At 37.5% G+C, this 23,402-nt stretch overlaps 1 protein-coding gene across 3 annotated transcripts in view; it reads right to left on the reverse strand.

Annotated features, from left to right (window-relative positions):
* USH2A (usherin) overlaps positions 1 to 23,402 on the reverse strand; it is a 389,400-nt gene that overhangs the window by 103,326 nt on the left and 262,672 nt on the right. For all 3 annotated transcript variants that reach the window (XM_075412995.1, XM_075412994.1, XM_075412996.1), the window contains 6 exons: positions 17,497 to 17,831; positions 14,089 to 14,211; positions 11,216 to 11,379; positions 8,877 to 9,086; positions 7,326 to 7,528; positions 5,401 to 5,513 (listed from right to left, as the gene is read on the reverse strand). In XM_075412995.1, the coding sequence (XP_075269110.1) occupies positions 5,401 to 5,513; positions 7,326 to 7,528; positions 8,877 to 9,086; positions 11,216 to 11,379; positions 14,089 to 14,211; positions 17,497 to 17,831 (1,148 nt within the window). The remainder of the gene's footprint in view (positions 1 to 5,400; positions 5,514 to 7,325; positions 7,529 to 8,876; positions 9,087 to 11,215; positions 11,380 to 14,088; positions 14,212 to 17,496; positions 17,832 to 23,402) is intronic.

Raw genomic sequence — 23,402 nt, forward strand, 5'->3', positions numbered from 1 at the left:
GGAGATAAACTTTGACATCTTAACAGAATAAAAATAACTGAATTATTATTTCACTTCCTTGAGGTATAAACAGAGGAATACACATAGCAATAAGCCTTTGCAGAACAGGAATTAATGTCACCTATGAAGGAATAACTTCAAAGGTGACTTGTAGAGTCACCATTAGCATTCCAAGGTCTTCATCTGAGCCACAGATTTAATTCTATATTCCATACATGGCTATTTTGTATTCACTACTTATTCTACCACATGCACATGAAAACACAGTCACGCACACACACAGGTCTATATTTAAATCATGTTACAGGACCTAACTTAAAAACGTAAAAGCAGGAAAATATATTGTATAAACTTCAGAAAAAAACATCAAAAGAAAAGGAAATTAAGGGTAGTACTTCGGTCTTTATAAATGCCATTGTAACTCTCTCCTGGTCTTTGCATGGCACAGATCACAGGAGCAAAGAAAGCATTTCCAGTCATATTTTTGAATGATTTGCTTTCTGCAAGTTTCACTCAGACCCTCAAGGGTATATTTTCAAAGTATTGTGCCACTTTTGTAGTTTTGCAAGTCATATTTCTCTCTAAAATAATTTCAAATTAGGCCTAAGAATTGATGTAATGATTTGAACATTTTGCCTTTTCTGCAGATCTCAGCATGTATTTCTTTCTTTTAACAAGTAATCACTTTATTATTATTCAATTTATACATACACATTTGGGGTGGACATAGCCTGGTATTGTGTAAAGCTGCAGCTGCACAAGAAAATTAGATGGTATGGGAGTTCACTGACCAGTGCCACCAAAAGGGTAAAACTCAGTATGACCTTCCAATAATGACTCACAGATAAGCAGACTTCTTCCCAATTTTATGAATGTTTCAGTTATGTCTACATCTTCTGATGTTTGCCACCCATGGCAAATTGTGGTGGTTTTGAAAGCATCACAGCAAGAACAATGCATAGCTCAGTTTAAAAAAAATCAGCAGGATTTTCACGAGACTGCAAAGGCTTTTTGACATCTCCCATCTGAAGATCTACCCCAGGCTGAGCTGAGAATCTTCTTGAGCAGGTGCAGATTTAATGGGACACGATGGGTGCTTTAGCGTGGAGCCAGCTGTATCACATATGGTGCATTTGATACAGCTGCAGAAACATGGGGATGGAGCCTGCCCACCCTCTCTTTCTTTTCATCCCCCAGTTACTCCCCTGTCAGATAAAATGGAATTGTGTCTATGCTGGGAAGTGCCCACAGCCTGAACTACAGAAGCAGACTTCCAAATTCTAGGCACAGATGAATGTACAACACCTGGCATGTGGAGTATAATCCTTGTCTGCCCAGAGAAAACTTCAAGCATGTGCAATTGATGACAGTTCAAACGTTGGATGAGCCCCTTCTGTGACTGCTGTCAATGTGATGAAAATGCTGAAGTAGGGCTCCCTCCCACAGAAAAGGCAGCTTAACCAGGTTCACAGAAAAGAACTGCTTCAGACTACAAGGTCCATGAGGCACTACAGCAGTTCCAGGAGATAAAGAACAATTTCAAACTGATCCACAAAGTTGTATTGCTTTTGATGTAACAGAGCAAACTGAAATCCTTTGGCTCAAGTATGTGAAGACAATTCATTCTGACATTTCCAGGTAGAAGTATTTTTTTTTTTATGTCTGTGAAAAATATCAGTATTTCAGAGTTTTGATATAACATCAGATACATTTTAGTAAACAAGACTTCAGAACATAAATTCTGGTTTTTGCCTGCTTCAAGTATCACCAGCTTTGAGTATCCATGAGCCATGAAAAGAACTCCTTCTGATTGTTTTTTTCCTCAATTCTGTAGTAAAGGTTTAACCATCAAGATTAAGAATATAATAAGGCCTCGCTTTTGAATCTTGAGAGCAAATGTTGTATGAGTCTCCATCAAATACAAGGCTTAAATTTAAAAAATCACATCAGATCTAAGATTCAATAATTACTTTCAGGAGCTGGAATTAAAAAAAGCCACAGAAAAATCACAAGAATCACCTGACATTCTTAAGATAGGGAACACTGCTATTATCAATGACTATTGGACAAAATGTTGTCCTTATCAGAAGATCACACATACTGGGCAACTTCTTCAGTGTTGATGCACAAGAGTCAACTACCTGCTGTGTCGTGGAGTGCAGTGGTAACAGAATTAGAGAGGCGGTACGACACAGTACAGAAAATCTCACAAATAGTATTATGCTTCTATTGTTGCTACAAACGTCTTCGTAAAATCTTTCTGTGCCTTGTTTGTCCCATTACTAAACTAGGGAGAGCAATCAGGTTTCCTCCATGGGAACACTGCCTTGAACACTTTAGGGAAAGCACTATAAAACTAAACATATTTGAGAAACCTGACTTTGTATGTTGCCTGGACACACAGGTTGGCCACGACTCCACAGCAATCTGCCCCAGCATTTCATGCTTATTCATATAGTTTCCCTTTCTTTCTTTGTACTATCCGCCCATTTTCCCAGTATGGAAAATCAGACTTACTAGTCTTTAGTTCCCCAGATCCCCTTGGAGAAATCTGCACTACGTTGTTTCATCTTCCATTCCTCCAGTACTGAGACCAATTTAAAGGATGTTTTGGACAGCACAGTAGTCTGACACTTTCATATTTGAGCTTCTTCAGAACTCCTAAGCAAACACCACCACTCCAATATTTTATTGCTACATGTTTTATCTAATTGTTTTAAAATCTATCTCGCTAACATGCTAATTTCAGTTAATTCCTCCAGCTCATTCACCCATGAACAGCATCTGATACAGGCTCCATGATACTGAGTATCAAAACAAATAATTCACCTAGTTTTTCTCCCATGGCTTTATCTTTGAGCTTTCTATTACACCCTGATCATGGTTTCTGGTTCCCTCAAGGTGCATAAAGGGCCCTCTCTTCCTTCATAAAGCAACTAGTTTATGTCACATGGTGTTTTCAGAGCTATAAATCTTTTAATTAAGCACTGAACAGAATTTCTGGCAGGGTTTGTCTGCATCGTGCCTCAGTTTTCTGGAAGGAACAAAGCTGCTACTAAGGATTGTTATTAGAAAAAATGTAAGCATGCTGTATTACAAGGAACAAGAGAAAGAAGAAAAGTATTGTAAAGGGAAATGAACTATTTTCCAACACACCATGAGAATTTAATCCACTACACAAACTTTAAGTCAGCATCCACATGCATGCAGTACTCAGAGAACTTCCTAATCTGTGCAATAAAATACAATACTGCTCTATAGGTATAAACCTTGAGGTTGATTTCAATAGCATTTTTTTCTACCCAAACATGGCCAATACAACCTCCCCACTCCCCCCAAAAAACACCCAAACCCAGACAAGAAACATAACAAACCAGAACCTGACTTAGGACTTCAGCACTGGGTCCCATGCAGTTTTTATATTTTAAGTTTGGCATTATAAAATAATCATTCCAGGACTGCGACCTTTTGTGCCAAGTTTCAGCCCGAAGCTGAGTTATTAACTGTAAGGGGTGGAAAAGTAAGGTATTTATAATGACTCCAGTGGTATAACCTTCATTATAACAGTGTGGATGGAGCTGCTATCAGAAAGACTTCCAAGAAGTTGGTGGGTGAAATTATAATTTATGTCATGCAGCACCTTGAGGCAAATTTTAAAACAATTATTTGTGAATGCTACAAAGACATTATCCTACAGCATTCTCATCAATAATACAGCCCCCCAAACTGATTCAGAAGAGGGAAAAACGCCATGATTCCAATTAAAGACAATAAACTGCACAGTCTGTATTATATCTCAGGTATCCCATGAGCCTATACTCTAGAAATGCCTTTTTTCACTATCTGATGACAGATACTTATTAAAATGTCCTCTTGTCTACACAAACTGGTATTTTTTGCACAAGCTTTTTCTTTCATGGAGGATAAATAAGCAAAATTCATATTCAGCCCAGCACCTGCTGAAGCTGTCAGCTGTAGTGTTTGTCATATTTCAATCAAAGCTGAAGCCAGCCAGTCATTTTTATACTGCACAATCCCTACATACTCGAGGACCAGAATTAATGAATTAGCTATTGATTAAATTCCACTCTAGCAAATCCACCGTGGCAAATAAATGAACTACCCGGGGCACGTGTAGGCCACGGCCAGACATGTCCGGGCAATCGATCAGTAGTTAGTATTCTTTTGGGATATAAGAACAGCTGATGATAATATGACATGTAGGAAAAGTCAGTGTAGAAACAGAGTCTGCTTCTGGCTGAGCAGATTATAAAGTAGGAAGGCATTTTTGATCCTTTTGCATTCATGTGTTATGACATATTTAGTCTATATATAATAGCAGAAACATGCATAAGTGTTTGCAGTACAGACAATACAGACAAAGGCAGACATAAGTTAAAGCCAAGGGCAAAAGATGAGATCCTGAACTGAGTTCTTATCATCAAACAAGCTTTGACTGTATCTGTATGTGTGACAGAAAAATAGCAAGCTTAATTTCACCCTTATACAGAGACAAATGCTGAATTCAAGGAAAATGTAGAAATGAGAAACAGCAGACAAAAGTCCCTAAGAGACTGAAGAATCAAGTCCATTCAGCTGGCCATTTCTGAAGGCTCAGATGTTATATTTTTGTTATTTAAGAAAATGATTTTTTTTCTTTCTATAAAAGAAACACTGCCAATGATCACTCTCCACCAGAAGTGTAACAAAATCAGATGAACAATTACATAAACACAGGAGGATAACTGTCTTATTGTTGGTGTAATTCTGAAAACTGTGTTAGTGAGCTTAGTTTTAGTCTGCCTCTGGAAGGTATTAACTCACAAAGAATCACTGTATATGTTACTATTTGGCTTCTTCTGATGACTGCAAATCTGCTGCTCCCTTTACAATTAAGTTTGCCCATGCCTGTGTAGTGGATAGGCAGACTGCAAAGAATGGTTCAAGGAGACATAGATATGCATGCTTTCTAAGACATCTTGCTAATTCCTACTGTTGTGATAGGTGACTTTTTTCTACCCTCAATTATTCTAAGTTTCCACTATCAGCATCGCACTGCTCCCTAAGCATTAATCTTACTCTGCTTAACTGACAGCAAAATGTGATAATTTTCATTCCTCCACACTTCTTCTCTTAACTACATCCCCATTGCTTTATTTATTATCATGGGACAGTGATACCCAAATGAGTATGTACAATAAACAAAGGGTGAGATTTCTTCAATTGCTTTTCTGGCCAAAATCTCAAAGACCAAAAATAACAACCATGAAAAATGTTTTCCAAGTGTATACGGAATTCTTTTATACACTTTATTCAACTGAGAGAAGACAACCGAACATTCTGGTCCCCATTCCAGCTGCAAATCACTCTGATATATGAAAGCCACCTATAGCATCATACCTTGAGCCAATTATGTGAATAATGGGTGCTGACAGATGCTTTGGCTCATCTTCCACAGTTGTAATCTGGGTCCCATTGCTTCTCACACAGGCATACACCGTGCAGGCTTCTATCTGATGAAGAGAACATGAGTTTCACATACTCAGATGCAGAAATCATTCAGCTCTGCTACCTGTTTAGACTTCTCTCTTCACCCAAGATTTTATTCTTTTCTGTTTAACAGATTCCACACAGCCGGGAAAACACTGCGGCTCTGAGATAAGTATATCTACCAGAGGTATGCTGCACTGTATCACATTTTCCCACACCATTTTCAAAAAAAGGGGTACATGCAGCCCTCTGGCACTAATTGTTGCTCTTCATTAAACTATCACCAATGGAGTTGCAGTGAATTTGTTTTCTGCATGTATATGTGTAGAATCTGGTACACAACACCAAAAATAATGTACCTTGATTTGGGGCCTTGAGTAAGTTTTCTACACCTACTGTGTATTCTGATATAAAAATAAGGATAATTTTTCCCTAATATTTTCTAATCCTTCATGTCTATTCTAGAAAATTAAAATAAAAAAATGCAAATAGGAATCATACACTTTGTTATGAAAAATGCCGCAGACATAAAAACTTATTCCTTCAATTCTTGGGATTAAACTAAGCACAGGCGAAGTGAAATAGCTAGTGAAGGATGGTAACATTGTCTCTGTATTGTCAGAAAAGTTACTCAAAAATAAAAGAGCACAAAAAATGAAAGATAATGCAGTACGATTACCAGTGAGATGCACATGCATCCAAAATAATATTATTTCCAGGACAAGCGGAAAAAGAATAAAAAGAAAAAAAAAATTAAACTCAGCGTATTTTGGTTTTACTTATCACACTGATGTAAATATAAGCCCAGTATAAGGACTAGGAAAGCAGAAGAGAAGAATAATTAACATCTCACGCAACAGAAGGTGGCCATGGTAAATTAATATAGAGGGTCTGTAAGTGAGGCAGTACACTGAATTTGCATTGTTATTGAGAAAAGACAAATGTGTTTCCAAGCGGCATTCAGAAAGTCATATGTGTATTCATGGATGGAGGCTTGCTGTTTCAGAGGGGCTGGAACATAGAAATCTGTTACGGTATGCCTGTCTGTGATGTTTATTTATGGCATGTAGTAACTGGGTGCAAATATTCAGAACGAAGTATACATAGTATTACTAAGTCCTTCTCCTATACAACACAAACCAAACCTGAACAAAATAGACAAGAATAGTTACAAATAGGTGTCAAACTGCATTTCTTGAGTACGTTAATACAATTTAAGGATAGAAATACAGTATTTATTCTTTTTTTTTTATTCTGCACATAGGATTTTGCCTTTGATTAGATATACGAATAGAGAGGCAAAGATAGAGAAAGCGAAGAGCAAAGAAAAAATATTGTACTTATTAACAGCACAAAAAGTACTACTATGATATCAGAGATCAGCTCTGCTTCCTCCTCAGAAGGATAAAGAGACAAAAAAATGATAAAAGGATGACAAATGCAATATCATTATTTCTCGTTGCTGATACATTATGCATGCCTGATGCTTCTAAAACAATTGCAATTTTCTTTTAATGAGTAGGAGTAGAATCTCTGCCTTTTTGTAATATATGTTTGAGCTTTGCTAATGTTGTAGCACAGAGCATTTAGGGGAAAGTAAATGGAGCTTTGATGGTTTGAGAAAAGATAATGGAAATTTGTATTACGAAAAGTGTACACAGACCTAAAATACACTGAAAATAAAATTTATGCTTTGTATGTATATGCACACAAACATCAGTGCAAATATATGCCCATGTATGTAAAGAAATTAATGAAATTATATTCCTCTTGGAAATACATATATTTTATGCAAAATTAAAGTATATTACACAGCCCAGAAAAGATATTCTAACCTGTATATCATACACAGTGAATGGAGACAAATTCGCTAAAAGAAAAGACCCCGGCTCGTTCATTCCAGTCTTGTACTGCTTATTATTTACATAGATAGAGTACTCTGTGACAACACCATTCGGGTTTGAAGGCGATGTCCAGATGACACGTACAGCTGTACTGTTGATGATGACAACCTCTGGAGGGAACATGCCCTCAGGCTCTAGAAATAAAGGAAGAAACTGAATAAACTCCAGCTGTCTCTGCAAAAGCACTTGTTTAACCAAATGCAGAATAGTATTTAGGTTTAGCAAAGGGTTCACTGCTTATCTGCTTTCCTCTGATGAAGTTATCACAGTCTGTAGTCTTCTGTAAATTGGCTTATTATACTCTCAGTTAGAAACCATGAGAGCTGATGGTAAAATGCTTTATACCAGCAGCATAGTGTCAATCATCAGTAGTATGTGGCCAGTGAGATATGATGATAAATTATTCACCCATCTGCACTGCCAACATACAAATACTATTTTTATGTCTGCTCCATTCCTAATCCTTCCAAAAAAAAGTGAAAACCAGAGCATTTTTCTTTTAAAGCAAACCCTGAGACCAAAATTCTTAATGTCTGGTGAAACATGACGTTATCAGCCTCATAGTTCAAGCAGTATGAAGCAATATGCAATATTGTCATTATGTGAATGGTTTTGAATGTTGATTACTATAGGCAATGATGAAGTCTAACACTTGCTTTAAAAAAAACCCACCAACCTCTTCCTTAGCATTAAATTACACAATTATCTAAGCATGTCAGAAATAACCATGCAAAGACCTATTTTTATCATAAGAATGCATCTTTAGCAGTTGAAAAATTGCCCTTACAATAATTCTATTTTATAAACAAAAGGTGCTGACCTTTGGCATCAGAAAGGAAATGGAATCCTCACTTAAAGTGCTTTGCTAATGACCTGGAACACTTGTTTCTGAGGTAATGATATTATAATGTTTATAATGAGACTTTATAAAGCAAAAAGATTAGAAAGACCATTCTAAACACATTTCAGACGCACAATTTTTTTATTATTATTTCATCCTCTCCCTCCCCCTCCCTCCACTTGCCCACTGGCATAGAAATGACTCATAAAGAATTTTTTTAGATGCTGAATTTACACCTACAGTTTCTGGTGACTCAGGAAAGACCCTGTGTATGACTGTCATGTCAAAAGCACATCGCTTCACAGAGCAAATCTTTTAAAAAACCCATTAATTGTTTCTAAATTCCACCATTTATTGATAGGAACTCAGTTCCAAACTTAGTGCACACAGATAGGAGCATGCAGGAGATGAGAACAAACTGGGTTAATATCTGCTATTAGAGCTTTTGCTTCTGTCTCAGTGGGACCGTTTATTGATCTACCACATGATGACAACCAGCACTTAAGCATTTTAGCGTTTTAGCCCTTTTTCCTTTTATACCGGAAATTTCATAATGGAAGGATGACTGATCTCAACCCTCACAAAAATCAATCATTTTCATTCTCAGATTGTAAGCCAAGCCGCATTCCCTGCTAACCAACCTCCATCTGAGGTAGTCACATGCACAACTTCACTGTTGATGTTGTGTGCTCCGTTAAAAACTTGAAAAAATATCTGATACTCTGTGTTGGGCTGCAATTCACCTATGACTACAGAGTTTACATCAGCCTGGATCCTCAGAGATCTTCTATCATTAGTAGAATTTAAGAAGAGGGTGTAATATACAACATCTCCTTGCAAATCTTGCAGTGCTAAGAAAAGAAAGGAAAAACATTGGGAGATCAGCTGGGAAATATTCAGTCAGCAAGTTTCTTATCAACAACATTTACTGCAAAGAGAAAAATAAATTTTATGCAGACCCCCTCACTTAAAAAAATAAAAGGCAAAAATTCTGTCAAGTGCCTTCAATTTCACCCTTGTAAGCAGACTGCTCTTCCAAACTTGTCAAAATCATTAACAGTTCATCATCCTATCTGATACTGGAGAAAGCTTGCCTTCTCTAGACATCCTCATGATGACAATGGAATCTGTGAAGTAAAAAAATTAACAGTGAAACTCACTGCTAGCAGTGATGCACAGACCTTGAGGCTTGCCACTGCAAAAGGATGTCTTTCACCCAGATAGAAGGAAGAGGGTAAATCAAATTGCTCTGTGGCACTAGTTTAAGATGGAAAGTTCAAAGATTTCTTCCCTTTTTGCTCCTTCCTTTCAAACAACACTCCCCCACCCCACGCCAGAAGTACTGAATGCCTGTATTAGTCCTCCAGCGATGAATAAGCGGCAAGTGCCTATGCCTTAAATTACAGTTACATTCGACTTTTCACAGATGGCCTTTTGGCCATAGTGAAAATGAAAATCTATGTGTTGTTATTTTAGATCAAGCATGATAGCATCATCCGCATGTAAAGCTGTACTTCTCTCAGAAGCATGACATTTATGGGAAAAAAAACCCAAAACAAACAACTCCTTACAGTTCTTCCAAAAACTATGTTTTGCCCAGCACTAGGTTCCCCAGTAAAACAAATTAAAAAAACAGTAACATTTTCTGGCTACACAGGGAAGGACATTCACTGGTCTGAGCTGGTGGATAAACAAGTATTCCAGTCAAGTCTTGCTTCTCCATTTTAGTGATTCAGATGTAGTCTGTTATATTATCTGTCCTTTGTCAAACAGTTTAAGTTCAGATCTGATCAAATGCAACTGTTTTTCCAGTAGGCATCAAGATGAAAAGAATAATTATGACAAAAACTTTAAGCACTAACAGGTAATGCTTTAGACGACACACTGTACCACTGAACAAGACTCAGCTAACTGGGAAAGAGCAGTGATAAAAGCCAAAAGCATATTTTCAGATTTAATAATACACAGTTTTGTCATAGAAGTTCTTAATCAAGAGTGATATATTATTATTATCTTAAGTAGTACAGATAAAAGTCCTAAATCCTGACAAGTCAGAAACCCTCAGTAGGTTTTCCAGACACAGAAAGATAGCAAGGCAACTTACATTAAGGAGCCCCAAGTTCCCAAAGAAAACAAGAAAATCATTTGAAAACTAATATTATGAAAAAAAGAAACATGGATATACAAAATAGTTAATATGCTAATTGCGACATAACAAGTAATAAAATATGATAAGGTTTTGAAATAATGAATGGCCCTGTCTTGGTGTTTAACCTTTGCATTCACAAATATGTATGGAGGAAATTTCTAAGGTATGAATGAAAACAAAACTAGATTGCATTACCTACATCTAGAAGGTCAGGGGTTTAGATTACTAAGGTAATGAAACTTCAGTGAGCTGCTTCAGATCTATTACATTTGTCAGTTTTTATAAGCATGCTTACTTCAGGCATGCAATTACAAAATAAAGAGACTACATTTGTTGCAATTCAGCACCCAGTTCATATAAAATCATTTGCAAGTAAGTCATGAAGAAATTCCCCACTGCTGTATTAGCAAACCAACTAGAGAAATTGGCTAAATTCATTTTAAGGAGCAGAGCAAAAACAGAGAGAAAGGGGAACCTTTCATTCTGAAGCAACATACATGTAAATTTTTATACAAAGAGATTAAATATACCACAAAGACAACAAGATTTGGTGTTACTACTACCTTATAGATTTCTCATGAGTTTGCATTAACTATTTCTTCACTTTCACTATTCTCGTTCTGCAGAAATAGCATATTATAAACATGAACATTACTGAGAAATAGCAAAATGTGCACTTTTTTTTTCCTGTTTCTTTCCTCTCCTTTCAAGGACACTTAGGTATATTATAAATCAAGACAAGGACTGTGTTTCCTATGAGAGCCAGGCAGACCAACATAAGTGATGGCAGGTTAACATCTAGTTACTGCAACAAATACTAAGCACACTTACTTGGTTTTGACCATTCCACTTCTACAGCAGTATGATTAACAGCACGTGCAATGAGAATACTTCCTTTCTCTGGTAATCCCGCTAATGTAGTAGCTATCACTTCTTCACTTGATGTATATCCTACCTCGTTGTGCACTATGAGCTTGTACTCGTATGTTGTGTACCTAAGACATTTTAAAAATAATTGAATGGAACAAAAAATGCAGACATAGAAAACATTTGCTGTAAACCTTCTGCCTGTGCCAAAGTTTTGTTGTTTCTTCCTCCCCAGTCCGAAAAATTCAGCTGCATGGTTTGCACCAATGAAGACTCTGTAAGAAGTGTCTCTCTTTGGAAATAATTCAGCATGATTAACATGGTAACTAAAATAAAACACATTATTTCACTTCTTCATAGTTGCAGCTTCTGAGGTGTTGAGAGATTATAGCTCAATTCAATATGTAATTACAGCAGTGGCAACCTGCCAAAATTTGGATCAGAATTTAATCAAATGAGGCTTTTTTCCTCTTTTGGGAAAACCATTGATTTTAACTTGCGGAGTCTCATTTGTAAAAGTGATTCACCACACAGCCAGGACTCTCCCACTACAAAAATACACACAAAAAAAGTGCCTAGGAATGCAAACTCCTTTAATAAAGTAATTTTCTTCAGAACTATGTATATTTAACTTACACAGATTAATTAAATATTTCATGTATATTTAGTAAACCAAGTGATTGTCACTCCATAATTTTTTCTCTGTATCAAATGGCATATTAATGTATTTTAAGTGGGATTTCATAATCTCAAATTTAATTTCATCATAAAAAGCCTCACGCAAAACTGCAGTTACAGAAACACAGAATCATCTTGTTCAAATTTTCACTGAAGCTGCAGCACTTTGGGATAAATGTCTCCAAATGCAATAAAGGAACGTACAGTAAATGCCTACTACTTAGAGATCTCTACAAAAAGTCTCTCACACTGTATATTTACTTTTACATTTTTTTTACAGCTTTACTGTAGCATCCCATATGATGCAACTATCCAGCCTGATTTTCAAAAGAGCAAAGCTTTAACAGTCCCACTGAGAAAAAGGCAAACTAATGGGAGCTCACTAGCTCCAACTGTAACTAGAAGGATAGCAGAATGGTGACAATATACATAACACATCGTATTTCCCTCTCTGCATTTTCTGTTGCTTGCAAACTTGTAGTATTTTCTTGGACACTGTAGCACACATGCAATAAAAAATGCATGGGATCTAGTCTAGCAACTTAATGATGAGAATGAGAAATTCATTTTTAGATCCATATTTCCAACAATGAAAAAGAAATTCAACTTTGTTTACTAGATATGAAGAGGACATCTGAAAAAAACCATTGTAAAAATAGGCTTCTGCCAGGAATATAATAAAATTCACTAACACTGAAACATGCTTAAAGCATGAAACAAATGAAAATAGATGCTGATATATGGATTTTCTTTCCATGAAAAATAAGGCTTGAGTCTCTGCGACATCTTCTCTCCAGCCACAAACACATCCTGAGTTGTTGACTGCAAAAACATAGCTGCAAGTTGCCAAACCCTCCCCAAAAGAAGTGCTCAGGTGTGTCCGAGGGTCAGGCACACTTTTCTGGCCATAGCTCATTCAACTAAAAAGGTCATTGTACCTAATGACTTGTCACTGAGGCCCCATCAGAATTTATTGCTCCCTCAGAACTGCTAACATAACTGCTGCACACGTCAGTGCTGCTGAAATGAGCTAAACTAAACCAAAGGAAACTCTATGTAGGATTCCAAACATGGCTGAAAGAAAGAAATGGACACTTGGGCAGGATTGGGTGGAAGAACAGCTCCATGATCAGTTATTGCAGCAGATAAAAATGAGCAGTGACTTTCAGCAAGTAGGCAGTGACAAGCCAGAGGCGGTATTCCTTGGCTTGGTTCAGTCTACACAACAGTCAGGAGCAGAGGTCACATTCTGCTGGTTCCTGTCGTGCTCAGGAGGGATGCTCACACAGCTTTTATCAAAGTAAGCAGAAGCAACATACGTATATTTGAGGGGCAATGATTGACGTGCACTGCCATAAAGCATGCCAGCACACAAGCACCGAGAACACACACATCCTGAAATCATCCATTAATGTTTTCCTGAGAATTTACCTACAAAAAAAAAAAAAATGCAGCATACATGTTGAATCTTCTATTACAAGTTCTTATGTGTGCATTTGCTTGTTTTAAGGGTGGTAGCCTTGACTTCAAGACACGGAAGCTAAGGTCAATCAAGAGCAAATGTCTTACTCTATACCACACAGTAGGTCTGTTACACACTCTGAAACAGAACCCACCCTCCGTTTCCCCACTCTCAACACTCTGCATTTAACTATAATGAAGCTAACACAAAGTTGCCCTTATATTAGATCTGCCAAGAGTGTGATAAATACTCTTCTTGCCTTTGGAGATACTAAAGCAATCGTTAATTTGCACTTCTAAAACCAGGTAAGAAAAACAGCGCTGAAACCAAGTTTCAAATGTTTCCCAGCTAGGACTTCTCAAACATTCATTCTTCCTGTGCTATGACTTTGCCAACACACAAATCTGGAGTGTATGTACACATAAATCTAAATGAGGGCATGAACATATCTATGCTAAAATTTCACAAGCTCTTTATTTTCATTTGTTTTTCAGAGCAAAACAATATATGAGTCAAGAATGACAGACTAATAATAAATCCCTGCATATTAGAATGATTAATACCAAAGATGATGACAAAAATATTTCATTACATAATTAATATGTTCACTACATAAAGACACAAGAAATACTTTGAACTATTAAACATACACTATACAAAATGCCAGCATTTGTTTTTATAGTTTTTGTAATCTCACCTGCTAAGACCCTTATCTTCATAAAACCACTGAGTTCCTGAGTAAATACTGTGCCACAGATTTAAATCTTCAGGGGGATTTGATGCAAGTGGTTGCTGGATTTTACGTCTCAGGAGCTCATATCTAACACAAAAGACAAGCAGAACACCAGGATTATCTCAACTAATGTTATTACACAAAAAACCCTGTGTTTTTTTTTAAAGCCACACATTATTTTGTTTTTACAGCTGTAAACTTTCCGAGGTAAATATTCTTTTTAATGTTTCATGATTTAAAACATTTAAAACATTCAACTACTTAAAAAAGCTACTTTGAAAACGGAAAACTAAGCACTTCAATTTGAAAGAATGAGTTCATTTAATGATTTACAGATTTTAAACTTGGTGGAAATGTTATGATGATCAAGTTCAAATAGCACAGTAACAGTCTTTTACACAGACTTGACTGATATCATCTGATATGCACAGACTGCCCCAGAATATGAACTGACAATGTCTCTTTCTTGCAAATGTGCTGAAACACATAGCACTGCTATTACTATCTTACTGGTAGTAGTAACCTAAGTGTGTATTGTGTTTAACATGTGTTTGCTAATAACCACAGTGTAAATTACGGGTGACAAACAGGCGTGGAAAGAGTTAGCTGTTCCATCTGTAGACCTTAGCAAGGCATCTTTGTATTTGGGTAGACATTCACGACATCAGCTTGAAAGACCAACTATTTCATCCTGGTTTTAATTGGTATCTGAAGTTGTATTCCTGTCTCTGTTCCAAATAGCAGGTCAGCTAAAGCCCATCTTTCATCAGGTCAGCTATCAGACTGCCTGATTCGGAACACATGCCTTCCACTATTCTGCACCACTCAATTTTCATCATCTTTTCTACAAAACCTTTATGGAATTTCACAAAGATTAAATCACTCAATGTCTATGCAAACTGAAGGTGATAACATATTTTGCATTTTCTAATCATTCTAGGGATTACGTAGAAAACTATACAGGAAACAAAATTATATAGATTTCTTCAAAATCTTTAGGATTATTATTCATTTTTACATTTCACAGGACTTTTTTAATAGGATTTTTGTTTCAGTTTGATAGTGGTGTTTTCTTTGTAAGGCACCAAAACAGATGTCTGTACTCTTGCTACCGGAACCACTCTGGACTTGCTTTCAATGGTGAGCTGCAGTTTTAATCAAGCTATATTTGCAATAGTGTTTCCACCGATGCCCAGCAAATTAGGGTCATATGCATATATAGTCACTTAAATACACAACTTCATTCTCTAAAGTGCTGAGCTGCTGTCTGTCATCCTTTCCCTGTCCCCCATTTTGGAAAGGTGCTACCATTAAATTCCAGCCAAAAGTATGTGGATACTGAGGGAGATCTTGAAGACTCTCACTTGAAGCATTTATTTGTGAAAGTTTCTTTCTGTGTTTAAGCATTCTGCAGAATGCCTTGGTGTGGGTCACCACCCCATTGCAGTGATCCTTCTGACCACTGACTCCATGTGTAATTTGACACGTATCTTTTTTATGTTAAGAACAGCTCCAGTCTGATGAGCAAATGTTGGACAATACCATTCCAGATTTGAGACCCTGAATTAAGAGAGTATTTAATAGGTACTGTGTACAGTGATTTTGCATTGCTTCAAAACCAGAAATCAACTGAGAAGCTCTCTTACAAGAGAGGTGAGACTTCCCATGCTCCATGGCAGCTAGGATATATGTGAATAACTTTCACCAACCTTCGCCCTTGAGTTTGGGGAATAATCCTCAACAGGTGCAAACAAGCATTGTGCCACTGACCTTAGTGATGCCAAACCAAACTGCGCAGAATTTGGGAGTATAACCTCAGAAATTAAATAGTAAAAACCAATTAAACTCCAACTCTATCAAAACATTCAGATGACTTTATACCCGAAGAACAACTCTCATGAGTGGTACATCAGTGTCAACAGAACACAAAGACAGATCATTATAGTTTTATTAGGAACAGCCCTGGCATATTCTGTCTGATATATTTCATAGACAAGTCATGAAAAACATCAAAATCTTTTAAACACTGAATGGTGATCATGTGTAAATCACCCCCACTGGCAGCTACTGCTGCTACTCTGCTTGCTGCAGACTTCTTGCTCCATCATGCTGTACAGAGCAGATGCTTCAGTGCTTGTTCTTGTTGAGGGCAGCATGGCACACCATGAACGAAATGAAGTCTGCAGATGTAGGTCGTGCTGAATTACTTCAATAATCTATGGTAAAATGGTCGTGTTGTTAACCCCAGAATAACAGGGACTGCTTTTCAAAAACTTCAAATTTTACTGTAGAGCAATCATCATTTCATTCAGTGTGCCCTAATTAAGCCTGAAGAAAGAGTCAAGCTAGTGTGCTGTAATAACATACGCAACTGAAATGGCATTACATGATAATTATTGAACCCATCAGTGCACCTTGAAGAGAGCTACTAACCAGAACATATGGAGTACAGAGATATAATTCCATGCACAATATTTCACAACACGTTAAAGTACTAGAATGAAAGATTTGTTTGACATTTTTTACTGCGTATATATAAGGATACATTTGTATTTATAAATCTTCATGCATTCAGATCCACATTTTTTAATGTATATATACACACATAACTCAGTAATCAACAGATTCAAGATTCCCACTCCAGCATTCCAGACAGATCTCAGAGGATATGCCTTTCTCCGGTTCCTGTGGTAAACATCACCCTGTTATATCCAGCACTTCCTTGCATTTCCCATTTTTGGTTCCGACCCCCAAACTTGTAGCATTTTAACTTTCATTTTTCTCACACAATCTCTCATTTGCAATTTATTATTTAAGTTTTGAAGATTATTTCATGTCAGCACACTTCCAAATGGTCACTTTACTTGGAATAACCCACAAAGAGTATTAAGAATATTGGATGTGTTACATACTTACATTCACAGAGATCTCATACTTTTCTTGTCATTTTTTTGGTGGAACCTGCTGCCTGACCTCACCACCAAAAAGTGGCTGATACTGCAGTTCAAACCAGTTATGACTTTGCAAATATCCTGTGCTTGCTCCTTCTGGCTTTTCAGACAGCACTGATCTGAAAGACCCAGAGCATTCCTGAATGTGTTCTGCAAAGGAAATGCCACAGCACAGACACCACACTTGCTCTTAATAATCCTGACTCTTTGAAAGTTCAGAACAATTCAAAGCTCACCCTGCTATCTGCTTCTAAACACACCTACTTTCCACGAGTCCACTCATTGACTCCTGAACACTAAAGAGGAACATCAAAAAGCCACAAATTCAGAGATCACATCATAAAGTTTGCATCAACAGAATTTTCTGAGTTAGATTTAGGTAAGAAGAAAACTGCTATCTCAGTTGCAACCAAGAGCTTACCTCAGATGAGGACCATTTGGCCTTAGCGGTGGTTGCCAAGAAATGGCAATAAAGGACTCGCTGATTGGAGTCACAGACAATGGACTAACACTCTGAGGAACTGTTGAAGGTGTAGTCACACTTGTAGGCAAACTCTCCGTGCAGCCTCCCAGAAAGCCATCACCTCCAGAACAAGCTATTACAGTAACTGAGTAGTTTGTATAGGGTATAAGATTAGTCACCAAATGACTTAATGTTGATGAAGTGTTCCCAGTAATGACAATTCGTGGATCAGGCATGCGAATCTCATAGTTAAGGATTTCGCCATTCTGTATCAGAGGAGGTTTCCATGAGACCTGAAGGAGGGGAAAAAGAAAATTAAAAGCAACAGATTTCTTACAGTCAGAATGCAGAAATACAGACAGAACATGCTACAAATGGACAAGTAGGATCTGAAGACATGCTTTTCCTTCTTCATCAAAACAGACTTTGTGTATGACCTTTAACTGAAATTTAATTTTTAAAGGTACATCAGTTAGAAATCTAACCTCCTTTAATTTTAGTGAGGGTTGCACTACGAGTTGTAGCCATTGAAAAATCTACCATTCAGCTTCCCCAGTAAAATGCGAATGCTCCACTTCACTCAAAATTCTGTGAGATGATCCGATGCATTACCAAATGTACACTAATGATCATAAGTATCACTAACTGTCATCTATTTTCTTAGGGTGTATTACCTGGTGTGCTCATCTATTAGTGGCAGAGTAAAAAGAAACGTATTTTGTGTTTGCACAATTTTCAGAAATATATAACTGCTTTAGCTCCTGTGAGAAACAAGATCTGTTCACACTCTTTTTTGACGAAATACGCAGTTTTCCCTTTTCTTTTTTCAATAATAAATTACATTGGCAAGTAACAAGAGAAAGAACAGGCACAATTTTCCATTTTTAGAACTATAAAATTGTGCTGAGAAAAACCTGATCACAAAAAAATTGGAAATTACGGACAGAATTCATGTTATACATATGCACATACTGCTACGCTTACTGTGGTTTTACTTAACTGAGGCTGACGGGGGGGGTTACGTTTTTCTTTTTTTAAGTGTGTATATATACACACACTTAAATTTAAGTATACTTATATATATATAAAAGTATATTTATATATACTTAAATTTAAGTGTGTTTGTTTATATAAATATTTGTTCTTACTACCTCCAGTGAAGAATCACACTCAAACCATTGTAACATAAAGTGAAAGGATGTTCTCAATTATTTTTTTAAGGCTTTTTGCCATTATGTCATGTCAGGGGACTTCAAACTGACACAACAAGGACATGTAACTATATCAAGAATTTCAAAGTTTCATAAAGGAGTGTAAGAGCATCTATTAACCCTTCTTCCTCTAGAAGTCCCAGTGTAGGAAGTATACCAGCTTTGCTTTGCTCATCCCTGGGACTGTTTTCCTTGCCATTGACCCGCTCATCTACAACAATTGCTGTCTCTTTTCCTCCCGGGCAGGGTGTAATTAAAGATTGAATCCAACATCGCAAATAACACAGAAATGGAGAAAAACTAGATGAAGGTATGTGCAGAATAAAATGAACAAAGATAATACTGAACTGTCAAAAAGTAATACCAAGACTTCAGTTTAAGTTAAGTTGAACTTTTTCCTTAATTCTCTCCAGCCTTGAAAGTATCTTTACAAAGGCGTATGCACAACTACACATGGACGTGGAAACAGAGAAGCTTGATTTATAAAATTATTTTTAAGGGACCCTTGGGGATTAGGAAATGCTATACCTTAGGTACAGAAGGACCTCTTAGGCCATCAGACTTGTAAAAAACCTGGCAGCAAAGTACTGGAGAAAGCTGAAGGATTTTGATAACAGAATCTGGAATACTATTAAACAGAGAATTAGAAACAAGGTGATCTTGAGTAAAGAAATCACAAACAAGATTATTGTTGCCCACATAGGAAAGGCTTAGCTTTGGCTAATTATCAAATGCTGTATTGAAATTTCTGTTACTTCTGGCCCCAAATCACGATCACATACATAAAGCACTATTGATAAAGCAATGTAAAAATTCACAGAAGGTAGGAATTGATTCTGCACCATTCTCACAGACATTGAGCAAAACTCTCATTTTGAAGTAGTTCGTGTGATCTAGCCATAAGCTTAAGACGCAGAGAAGAATGGATGATTAGCACAGACAACAGGAAATGTTTTCAAGTGCGAGTATGTGCTGCTTTTGGCTGGTACAGAGTTAACTTTCTTCATAGTGGTACATATGGGGCTATGTTTTGGATTTGTGCTGGAAACAGTGTTGATAATACAGGGATGTTTTAGTTATTGCTGAGCAGTGCTTACACAGAGTCAAGGCCTTTTCTGCTCCTCACTCTGCCCCACCAGCAAGGAGGCTGGGGGTGCACCAGAAGTTGGGAGGGGACATAGTGGGGACAGCTGACGCCAACTGACCAAAGGGATATTCCACGCCACATGACATCATGCTGAGCAATAGAAAGCTGGGGGAAGGAGGAGGAAGAGGGAAACGTTCAGAGTGATGCCCTTTGTCTTCTCAAGTCACCGTTACACATGATGGAGTCCTGCTTTCCTGGAAATGGCTAGAACACCTGAAGATTAATTGCTTATTCTGTTTTGCTTGTGCACGGCTTTTGCTTTACCTATTAAACCGTTTTTATCTCAACCCATGAGTTTTCTCACTTCTACCCTTCCGAATCCCAACCTCATCCCATTGCAGACGGAGTGAGCAAGTGGGCTGTGTGGTCCTTGGTTGCTGGCTGGGGTTAAACCACGACAACGTAGAAAGCATTTGCACTGGTAAACTTCCAGTGAAATTTCCAATACCAGTGCTTTCTGTTGCTATCATACTGTACACATTGGATACATTGTATATGCCAGAGAAAGAGGTGAATGTGCATGAATCACTTTTATTTTCAGCTATGTATCTTTGAAGTTGCTGGAAGAGGCACAGAAGAATTTAAGGTCTGACATACTACAGCATAACACCCATTTCTTCAGCCATGTTGTTCTTTTTTGAGGTGTAGCACCTATCCTGAAATTCTGCCTCAGTGAAGTGTGACTAAAAAGAATATATTCAAAGTATTTTCTAGGACTATTAATAAAGTAAATCTGTCATTATCTGTGAATAAAACCCTCTTGCTTGTTGCTTAACGCAAGGCAGCTTCTAATAAAAGAACTAGATGTCAAATGCTTTGGAAAATTCCTAGTACTACCTTCTCAGAAGAGAATTCTCTAAAAAATGTTTATGCTGTGCCAAAATTTTTTTTATTTCCTGGAAGAGAGGAGTTGTTTGTTCATTACATTACATTTTAGATTCCTAACTTTTATGCCAAAATCCACAGAATTAGTTTAATAGAACTTGCCCAAGATTTGCCACATACTGAAGCCCCTTCACATAAAGGAACAGATTAATAACATGGTCAGGATTACAGACACTGCTACATAGCTTCAGCTCCTGAGTTTTATGCAGCATGTGCACTGGCTGGTAAAACTTGACAAAACTCCCAGGTGTTACTATTCAGTATTTGCTGTACACTAGCAGACAAAATATGTCATACTGTACATATGTGCTTATACCTATACCCATAGGTGCTTCATGGGGCTTACACTAGGAAATTTCTCAATTTTTTTTTTCTAAGAGAAATGAAAACCAGGCTGAACAAAAAGAATATTCAGTCAGCAGCATGACATAGAATGCAACATATTTTTGTCTGGACATGGATATCTCATACAAAGATATGTATATCAGTTATTGCTTTGGTTAGTATTATTTTAAACTAGATAAACAGGTGACCAGGGATGCTCACAGTCATTGCTGTGTCACTCGACCTGCTCTAAATTATGTATGTCCCTGGAAATGATAGGACACGCAGTCTCTGACACACCTCACTTGTCAAGAGGCAAGGGACTGCCTGACCCATACAGTGTAAATGAAGATGATGGAGCCAGCCTGGTTAACACACATGTGGCACTACTGCACCTCTTCTCCACTTTGATGTGCCAAGGTTTGAGGTAAGAGCTTGGCAACGCATGAAAGCAGGAAAGCTCACTAGACAGGCTGTGTTGGAAGCAGTAACAGTTTGTTCATTGATTTGAAGCTCAGCACTGAGACCATGAAAGAGGATGCCCATGAGGAAGAGAGAATAAGGTAACTACTGGGAGAGATTAACTGATTCAGTGTAATGACTCTGGAAGCTGTCATTTAAAGATCAAAGCACCTTATTTTCTCCACCACAAAATTTAAAGAGACAGAAATTAGCCATTTTCCCCCCATTAAACAGTTATAACCTTGGAAATCTTTCTTTTTCTTTTTCTTTTTTTTTTTTGACAGTAGTTGGAACCCTGCAATTTAATTCTGAGCTACGTGAAGAGAGACATTGGCACATGGGTAACTATTTTACTAGTTCAGGCCTGGCTTCAACAGTTTGCTTTAAAATCAGCATGTTTGGCTTCATTTTATTCTCATTTCTCCTAGCCACTGCTTGTAATATGTACAAACAGAATGTAATAAATACACTACTGAGAGCTTTTCACTGTTGGTCTCAAAGCATGTTGTAAGTCTCATATTTCAAGTATTATTATTCCAGTTTTACAGATGAAAAGACTAAATCCCAGACTAATTCATGTATCAGTAAGAAGCAAAACTGAAAACAAAGACCTGTTACCCTAATTCTGCATTCCAGCCACTGGACTATAGTCCTCTGCCAACATCCCATCCCCCCCCTCCAAAGTAGTTGGGAGATGAATTTCTTCTTCAGTTCTTATCTATCTTAACAGAAATTATAGTGGGATTCAATCAAGAGTTGGTATCGCACCAGAAAAGCAAATCCTGACAGAGGTCATCGACAATTATACACTTTGCACATGAATTGCATCCAACTTCAGCAAGCTCTACCACAGAAGAACAGCACAATCAAGTTTGCAGTAACAGATTGCTACTACAAATATTTGTAGAGGCTCTTAGCTTGAGTATTGCAAAACCAGAAGCAACATTTATTTATGATCCTAAACACCTACTACAGTAAAGTGTTACGTTATATCAAAGGCTGGGGGATAATGCTGATGAAACCTGATTAGTTCACCCCACTGTATGATCTGTACCAAAGGAGCTAGCTGTGCAAGAAATCACAGTCCTAAAAAGTGGAAAACCTCTGGTGAGCAAGTTAAGGTTGTTCCTATGGGTGTTGGAGTATCCTAAGTTGCTCGAGCAGCACTTATGTGGCAAATAAACCAAGGTCTTACTGACCTTAGCAGCATTACAAGGCAATCTTCACACAAGGATTGATCACTCCTAAACAATTTCCCCAATGCACCAGGCATACCTGCATAAAAGGGGAAGTGTGGTAAATAAAGTCAAAACTCTTTTTTTATCCCCAGGGCAGAGCTGCTATGTGGGCTTACTGCATCTCCCTTTAGTGTACTAGGCCTAGGTATCAGACTTGTTCCTATTCTCAAAACTACATTCTTAGGCAACTGCAGTCTGAAGTGTTTTGAGAATAAAATAGTGAAGCAGGTTTTAACTGGGAAGAGAGGAATGGTCTTCCCAGCCTCATTCTCTACCACACAGTGATCTGAAGAGGTAAAACACTCAAGGATCACCTCTCTGTTAGTCACCAACTTCAGTGACCATGGAGTTATTACCACTGCATCCAACATTCTGTAATCAGAAGCACCTTCACCGGACAGCAAACATTAACGTGCAAGACAAAAAACAACTCCACAACATGTGCCTAAAACTGTAACTCTATAGGAAGCAGAAAATGGATAAAGAAAACACCTTGCTTTTCACGGATGATACTCGAACTGTAACTGCAGGGTATCACAGAATCACAGAACCACAGAATCACAGAATCACAGAATGGTAGGGGTTGGAAGGGACCTC

The sequence above is a fragment of the Opisthocomus hoazin genome, chromosome 2 (assembly GCF_030867145.1).
Source record: "Opisthocomus hoazin isolate bOpiHoa1 chromosome 2, bOpiHoa1.hap1, whole genome shotgun sequence".
Taxonomy (NCBI): Eukaryota; Metazoa; Chordata; class Aves; order Opisthocomiformes; family Opisthocomidae; genus Opisthocomus; species Opisthocomus hoazin.